At 41.8% G+C, this 8966-nt stretch overlaps 1 protein-coding gene across 1 annotated transcript in view; it reads right to left on the bottom strand.

Annotated features, from left to right (window-relative positions):
- Positions 1-4087: 4087 nt before the first annotated feature.
- Positions 4088-8966, bottom strand: part of STX12 (syntaxin 12) — a 36829-nt gene continuing 31950 nt past the window's right edge. Inside the window, exon 9 of the mRNA XM_016216803.2 lies at positions 4088-5391. Within this exon, the coding sequence (XP_016072289.1) occupies positions 5296-5391 (96 nt within the window). The 3' untranslated portion in view covers positions 4088-5295. The remainder of the gene's footprint in view (positions 5392-8966) is intronic.

The following is an 8966-nucleotide window of genomic DNA, read 5'->3' as shown; positions in this document are numbered from 1 at the left end:
CCCGTGCACGCACACACGCACGCACGTAGTTGGTGCTTCTAGTGGCTGTGGAGCCTGGGATGTGATTTTGAGGTGTTTGTCAGTGTTCGAAACAGGTGGCCTTCTCTGGAAGTGTCACTGAAGACTAGGGTTTTCCGTGGCTGGGAGATGTCTGAGGAAAAGGTGCTTGTAAGGAGGTACGGTATCAACCTCCCCTGCGTCCTCCCGCAAACCACTGCGGGGCTCTTAAATCTTGTAACGCCATCCTTCCTACAGGCTCGCCCCAATCTAGAGAGGCGCTAGAGCGGAGCTCGGAGGGTGCAGTGAGCACTTACTCTTCCTCTTACGGCCCTTCTCTGCAGAGCTGCATGCTCACTACCCCTCCCTAATCCAAATCTGGACCTTGTGAGCGAATGTATATTATCTGGGAATCTGCTTTAGGGAGTCATCTAGTCTCTGTTTACGAAAAGCCTGGACATGCTGGAGCCAGGAAGGATCTAATCAGTAGGCAGACGTCCAAATCTTCAATGGTTAATCAAGTTGTGGCCCCTTTGGATTTTTAAATTTCGGTCGTGGTGCCTAAATCACGAAAGGAAGCGTTAGGATTCAGGCCTGCCCTAGGCCAACCGCTGGCTGAAAGAGACCATCAGCAGGGGCCATTAGTTGTAATGGCTTTGTTGGGTGCTTAGTTCTCTGGGCAAGTATGTATTTTATTTGGATCATCTCATTTAATCCTCATAACACTCTTGAGATAGGTATTAACGTCTCTGAGAGGAAGCTCAGAGAGATTGAGTTGCCCAGCTTAACCCTAGAAAGGGGGGTGAGTGGGATTCAAACCTAAATCTGTATGATGCCAAAGGCCATGCTCTTTAATCACCGGTCTCTCCCAATAGATGTTGATATGATCACATTTATTATCATGCAACTGATGCCCAATACTTTTTCAAAAAGAAAGCATGGGTTATCTGACCTGTTTTGTTCTGTTTTCTTTTTTAAAGAAACTGATTGAAAATTGTTCACCCAGAAAGAGGCACTGCACATTCTTTTCTTGATTCCCTTGCTAGTGGTCCTCTAGATTTTAAATTGAACATCAGCCTGTTCAAAAGATTTTGCCCGTAATGACATCTCCAGGGATCAAGATTTAATTGCAACATAATATTAACTTGGATTTTGAAATTATCAACTTTTAAGTAGGTAGAATCACTTTCCTCTGGCCCTCAAAAGCCCAGTAAACTCATTCAGCAAGGATGTTAACTGATCAGATGACTTATCAAATGACCTGTTACTATCCTCCTTTCCAGTCCTGTGATTCCAAAGACTAGGCTGATGGGGAAAATACAAATTCTAAACTTGGTTTCAACAAAGTAGGCTCTTTTTGAGCACAAGGACATGATTCTTAAGAAGGAACAAAATAGTCACAAAAGTGTTTTGAGTGTAAAAGAACAAGTTCCTCTTACCTAGAGATTGTGCAGGCCCTTGAGGCTCCATGCCCCTTTCAGACAGGAGGTGGCTGTTGAAGCCATTTCTAGCTTTGAGTGACCTGAACATCTAAGTCAACTTTGCCTTTCAATTTCTCAGCTTCTGTGTGTGGTCCATTATGTAATCCCTTCAATTGCTGACTATACACCCAAGAAACCTAAAGCTATATTCTTCTTACCCTTGTAATTCTTTCTTCCTTGTTCATGTTCCCTGCTTTCGGCATAGCTGATATTTACACTGGCTTGTGACGTAATGGCACCTTATACTTACCTAGGCCTTATAAAGCAAAAACGTTCTTTCTTTGGGCTCCAATGGTGTTAGTATAGATCAGCAAATTGGAGAGCAGCAGTCTAGACCCTTAACCTTTTGAAATAGAAAGACTGATAGACTAGCTGCTTTTGTTATCTCAACAAAGACATTAGTTTCTTAGACATTAAGACTTCCTCAGAATAGAATCTAAAGACTTTAGGAGCACGCTGATATTCGAAAACTGTCTTAAAAACAAAGTGATCAAATGGAGACACTGAAAAAATTGTGTATAGATAGTACAAGTAGGAGGCTTCATTTATTCGGGTGGTTAAAGTTCATATGGTACTGACAAAAGACAAGACATTCATGAAAAATTGAGTAGAAACTACTCTAGATTTTGAGAGAAAGCTTCATGAAAGAGATGGTGAGTAGGATAGGTTGTACCAGTGATGCACGAAGACAGTGTCTAGTGTCTGAAGGTGTGGTTTTGAAGTCTGAGTGAGTGAGATCAGATCCTGGCTCCATCACTCCTAAACTGTGTGTGTTACTTACTATGCCTCCTTTTCCTAATCCATAAAAAAAGGACAAGAAAAACATATCTTAGTTTTGTGGATATGAGATATTAAATATAAAATGTCAAACATTTAACATTTAGCATAGTAAAGTGCTGATAGCAAGAGCTCAAATATTACCCTACAAATGACCATTCACGTGTAGAGCACTTTCCTAAGCCTTTCAATTCCTGTAGTAGACTGCCATTACTGGCCTCAACTTCTTTAGTTGTAAAGAGATGGGTGGGGCTAGTCTAAATGAGTGGTTCAGACATTAGAGATGTCATGGACCAGGAGAAAAATTTATAGGAATGTCGACTTCTATTTTGCCAACTAAGTAGATTTAAAAATGAAGACTGCCATCTAACATCACCGCCTTTTCATTTTTTGCTTGTTAATCCTCACCCAAGGATATTTTTTCCATTGATTTTTGGAGAGAGTGGAAGAGAGGGAGAGAGGGGGAGAAAGAATGAGAGAAACATCAATGTGAGAGGGACACTTCCGTTGGTTGCCTCCTGAAGATCAAACCTACAATGCTTCAGTCCAGGGGCCAACACTCTAACCACTGAGCCAAACTGGCCAGGGCCCACCTTTTCATTTTTATAATCTTGAAATACTCCTTTTAAAAAGTTGAAAGGTCATTAGCTCAGCCTCAAAGATGGTATTTTAAAAAGCCTACTATATCATTGTTCTTATTTTTCCATGGACTGGTAAAAGCGTAGTCCTTAATCACAGTCCAACATTAAAAATTCTGTTATTTCAAGGAAAGGAATACAGGGGCAAACAGAATTTGCATGTTCAGACCAAACCCCTGTGATCCTTATAGTCAGAGAATTTCATAGCTAGAAGAGAGTTGTTGAGAAAACTTGGGGTCTATGGGTTAAATGACTTGTCCAAATACCTACAGCAAATTAATGGCAGAGCCAAGACTCTCTAGTTTTTGACCTCCAAACCAATGGTTCTCATGAATTATCTGGAGCTTTTAAAAGTCCCTATGCCCAGGCTGTGTTCCAAACTAACTAAATTAGAATCTTGTGGCAAGGGCACCCAGGTATCAGTAATCTTCTAGTTTCTAATGTGAAGCCATGGCTATTGTGCCCCCAATGATGAACAAAACACAAAGATTCTATGAATAGGTTTTTAGGAGCATCTAGCAGAACCTCTTGGCAACTGTGACAAATTCCAGGCCATTCCAATTCTATTTGCTACCTATGGCCACTATAACCACCACCACTGGATTACATAGTATTATGGAACAGAACTATGGTGGCTTCATTTTACCCAAACTGAAATAGTTTTTCATGATCGAGACTTTCTCTTGCCTGCTGTTACAAATGATGTATCCAAGTTGAGCTGTAATTTGGAGCTTAAGGGGCAGTGATCATAGAGCCAAGAAACTAGCTCTGAAGCTGCTGCTTGGGCCACACCCCAATAGCTATATCTTGTTTTTCAAGGAAGGGACTGCAGCAGTACCTATTCCACCCCCAAACCAATCCTCCCCTGATCTCCAGTCTTCTTGCAAGCCTCAATTTTTCTAAAGGACAGCACATTATCTAATATCTACCACATTAGGACTTGAACTCATAAAAACTTACTACAACAGTTTTTTAAATGTTTATTTGTATAAGTGGGTAGAACGGTGCAAGAGTGCAAAGAAACTTATGCATTTGGGTCCTTGTTTCCCTGTTTACATCAGTTTAGTAAAAGATGATTAAGTAACATTAAAGGGAGCAAAAGAAATTAATATAAATATATCCAGGGCAGTCAAATCCTCTAATTCACCGCTAAAGGATGAACTGAAATTGTTGGCCCAATTCACATTTATTTGAGAGGAAAGAAATTACATTCCCTTTAACTGTTCTATACCTGTGAAAAAGGGAAGTGAACAATGTTTATATTACAAGACAACAATCTTTTATTCAAACTTCTTTTGTCTAAAACTATGCATGGAGAGATTAATTTCTTGTTCATAAATTAAGGTAAGTCTAACATCACTATTCCAAACCAGTATTATTTACAAAAGTGAACCTTTTCTTTGCTTTACCGCCAGGTTCACAGGACTAAATTTTGGACCAGTTTCAGTCTAGCTTTTGAAATCTTCCTGCCATCAAATGCCCAGCAACCCTTATAAGGGAAAGACAGCATTTTGACAGCAACATTCATCATTCACCAGGAATGCAGAACCACAACTGAACAACAACAACAACAAAAGGATTAAATCATTCCGAACAATTCCTATTTGCTTTCCAAAAGCATGCTTTGTCTAATTATCCCTTTCTACACAAGCAGGTGGGAGAGGAACTCCTTGGAGTATAGTAATGTTAATTAAATTAATCTCTTTAAGAAGTGAACATGATGGTTTAGTGTGTACATGGTGTATATATGGATGAACTGCTGTGGTGACACTAGCAGATAATAAAGTAAACTTTAAATCAAGATTAACATGTACCTCCACAATTGGCCAGCTCAAATTGATACTTCTCATTTAATCTGGATCACATGTGCAATTTTTACTTTCTAGTTAAATACACTGCCAAAATCTTTCCAAGCAGATAGAGATTAGGCTTCTTACAAATTAAAATTAAAATGTTAAGTAATAAAAATTGCCAGCTTATTATACAGTTTCTGACAGATTCCAATATGCTGGGTGCTAAAAAGTAATTCTATGTTGCTGGTAAAAAGGTCAATCTTGTATACACATAAAAAGACAATTTACAAGACTGTAGTGTCACCTGTTAAAACAAGAATATTTAGAATGGAATTTTCAGTAAACACTTGGGATGAAGGATAATCAGAAGAGAAAGCAAAATCCATATAAATTAATTCCTAATTTGAGAAATCAATAAAATGTATACATAAATTGATAAATACTGTCTTCATAGGTCACTAATTCCAAGGACTGGTTAGTAGTTAGTTTCTAACTAAACTATTACAGGATGTTCTGATGTATGCTCTCTTCTGTGATCAGTTTGTTCTGGCAGACTCCAGCAGGCACTTGCCCTTGAAAACAGTTCCGTGGGAGAAGGCTCTGAGGCAATCACTTTCTATAAACTAGCCACATAATAAGTCCGAAGATAGCAGCAATCACTGACAGGACAAGCACCAGGATACAGATCTTCTTGCGAGATTTTTTCTGAGAAGAGAAATATGTATAGAAGACACTAATGAAACACGTAAAATTTTTTATTCCAAGAGTGCTTCATAGATCTGCCTCCTGGTAATTCAAAATCAACTCTATTCATGAATGAATACGTAGAGACCTGCCCAAAATCTTAACAGTTACCATATCTAGATAGTAGTGCAAGTTTTATTTATTTACTTTTTTACTTTTTAAAATTTATCTTTATTGTTGAGAGTATTACAGGTATACCATTTTCCCCCGCAACTGACCCCCTCCACTTCGCTCCCACCCCCTCCCCAGGCCTTTACCCCGTTATTGACTGTGTCCATGGGTTATGCATATATGCATATAACTTCTTTGGTTAATCTCTTCCCACCCTCCACCCCCCTTCCCTCTTTCCTCTGAAATATGATCGTCTGTTGCATGTGTCAATGTCTCTGGATCTATTTAGTTCATCAGATTCTTTTGTTCATTAGCTTCTTCTTAAAGAAGACCCTTCAACATTTCCTGTAGTGCTGGTCTGGTGGTGATGAACTCCTTTAGCTTTTTCTTATCTGTGAAGCTCTTTATTTGACCTTCAATTCTAAATGATAGCTTTGCTGGGTAGAGCAATCTTGGTTGTAGTTCCATGTTTTTCATCACGTTGAATATTTCTTGCCACTCCCTTCTGGCCTGCAAGGTTTCTGTTGAGAAATCAGCTGACAGTTGTACGGGTGCTCCCTTGTAGGTAACTAACTGCTTTTCTCTTGCTGCTTTTAAGATTCTCTCTTTGTCTTTAATCTTTGGCATTTTAATTATGATGTGTCTTGCTGTGGGCCTCTTTGGGTTCCTCTTCTTTGGGACCCTCTGTGCTTCCTGGACTTGAAAGTCGATTTCTTTCCCCAGGTAGGGGAAGTTTTCTGTAATTATTTTTCCAAATAGGTTTTCAATTCCTTGGTCTCTTTCTGCCTCTTCTGGCACCCCAATAATATGAATGTTGGGCCTCTTGAAGTTGTCCCAGACGCTCCTTACACTATTTTCATATTTCTGGATTCTTTTTTCTTTTTGCTCTTCTGGCTGGGTCTTTTTTGTTTCTTCATGTTCCAAATTGCTGATTTGATTCTCAGCGTCCTCTAGTCTACTGTTGATTCCCTGTAAATTATTCTTCATTTCAGTTCCTGTAGCCTTCATTTCAAATTGGTACTTTATTATGTTATCGATTTTCTCAGTTATTTCCCTAACAGTCTGCTTAAACATCCTTATAACCATTATTCTGAACTCTCTGTTAGCTTGCTTGGATCTATTTCATTTAGTTCCTCTTCTAGAGATTTCTTCTGTTCTTTCCTTTGTGACATGTTTCTTTGCCTCCACATTTTGGCTGCTTCCAGGTGTTTGTTTCTATGTATTAGGTAGAGCTGCTATGTCTCCTGGAATTTGTAGAGTGGCTTTGTGTAGTAGGTGTCCTGTAGGGCCCAGTGGCTCAGCCTCCCCAGTCACCTGAGCTGGGCCTTCTAGGTGCTCCCCTGTGTGGGCTGTGTGCTCTGGCCTGTTGTAGTTGAGCCTTGGTTGCTGTTGGCGGCCCTGGGAGAAACTGACCCCCAGGCCAGTCAGCTGTGAGGACCAGCTGCAACTACAGCCAAAGAGCTGCTGTGCTGGAGACACCCCTATGGAGCAGGATTTACTTCAGTGGAGCTTTGGTGTTCACCAAGTGAGTGTCACTTGTGGATGTGGTAGGGCTGTAATCCAGCGTGGTCGAGTCTGAGCACCAGGTGCACTGTCTCTGAGGCCTCCTGGGAGGTGCCAGTGCCTTGCTCAGGGCCACCCAGCATGAGCTACACAGCAAACCGTAGTTGACTGTTACTTGTGCTGGGCTTTGCGTTGTCCAGGAGAGGCCAAGCTATGAGCCAATGCAGGCTGCCGCTAGTGCCAGGCCTGGGACCACTTATCAAGCCATATGGGGCCCTCTGCTGCTTGTTTGAGAGATTTTAGGAAATTCCTAAGCATGAGGCTGGAGAGGCCACTTGCACAGAAAAGCCCCTGGAAATGGCCTGGATGAGCTGCAGGTGGGGAGGGGTGGGGCCAAAAGTGTGAGTCAGGTGCTGGCAATTCAAATATGGCGCCTGCCTGCCGGCTGTGTGCAGGGAGGACTCACCAAAGGAGCAATGACCTCTGCCAGCTCTTCTGCCTGGGAGGAAGCCACCCCTCCACCTCTCGCCCGGATTTCAGGCAGGTTAGTTCCTCCCTGAGTGTCCCAGCTGCTGCCCGGCGCTGGGTTCCAAGGGAGCGCGTCCGAGTGAGTCCGTGCGCGGGCCCTTTAAGAGGAGCTGCTGGGGCTCCCCCAGCCTCCGCGACCCTCAGGGACAGTCCGGCTGGTTTCACAGCCCGGAGTTTTGGGAGTGCCTGTTCCCGGCCTGGAGTCCTGGGCTGGGGGCCCCGCTGTGGGGCTGGGACCCCCTCCCTCCTCCGGGAAAACTCCGCCGCTGAGATTCCCTCCCGGGTTTCAACCTCGGCACCGGGTGTGGGCCCTCAGCCGTGTCTCTGCAATCCAGCCCCGATCTGCCCACGTCTGCACCCCTCCTACTGGTCTCGGTGCTTCTTCAGTTCCCTGGTTGTAGGGCTTCTGTTCAGCCAGATCTCAGGAGGCTCTGAGTGATGGTGGTTCTGTACTTTAGTTGTAATTTTGATGTGGTTGCAGGAGGCAGCGGGTGCAGCTGTTACCTACGCCGCCAGCTTGTTTTCCCCCAGTATTGCAAGTTTTAATTCCAGGCTCCCAAATACAATTTAGCAAAAGGACTGTTTATACCAATACTGCTAGGCATCATGTGCAATAACATAAGTTATTTGTGCATGTATATATTAAAAAAGGTTTTGTACCTATTATAAAATTTTATGTTCACTATAACAAAAAGCAGCAGAAAGAAAATAATTACCCACAGATGAAACTTGACGTTTTGATGATAGTTCCTCCCGATCGTTTATCTATGCAAATGTTATCTGATATAATGGGGATCATATTGTATGATGTTTGATGTTTTTCTCATTTAACATTTTAGCATAAAAATTTTGTTGTTATAAATCTTCATAAACATCTCCTTTAATTTCCATATAACATTGAGTGGATGTAGGTAATTTACTTTATTCTTTTGTTGTTGGATACTAAAGTCATCACTCAGTTTTTAAAAGGAAACACTACTGCCCGGCTGGGCGTGGCTCAGTGGTCGAGCATCGACCTAGGATCCAGGAGATCCCAGTCTGATTTCCGGTCAGGGCATGTGCCCAAGTTGTGGGCTCAATCCCCAGTCTGGGGCATGCAGGAGGCAGCCAATCAATGACTCTCTCTCATCATTGATATTTCTATCTCTTTCTCTCCTTCTCCCTTTCTCTCTCTGAAATCGATAAAGATATATATATTTTTAAAAAGGAAACACTATTATTAAATACAAATTTCTTTAAAAACATTCCCAGGTAAAATACAACTATCCTAGGAACATGGAAAATTACTGAAATGCTCTTTATTTCTAAAAAGCCATGCAACCCAATTGAGACCTGAGAAGGACCCCATTCATAGTATTTGTACACACATAAAGACCCAGATAAGTCATAAAACC

The sequence above is a fragment of the Miniopterus natalensis genome, chromosome 9 (genome assembly GCF_054644295.1).
Source record: "Miniopterus natalensis isolate mMinNat1 chromosome 9, mMinNat1.hap1, whole genome shotgun sequence".
Classification (NCBI taxonomy): domain Eukaryota; kingdom Metazoa; phylum Chordata; class Mammalia; order Chiroptera; family Miniopteridae; genus Miniopterus; species Miniopterus natalensis.
Note: the sequence above shows the minus strand (reverse complement) of the source record. Positions and strands in the feature narration are given on the sequence as shown.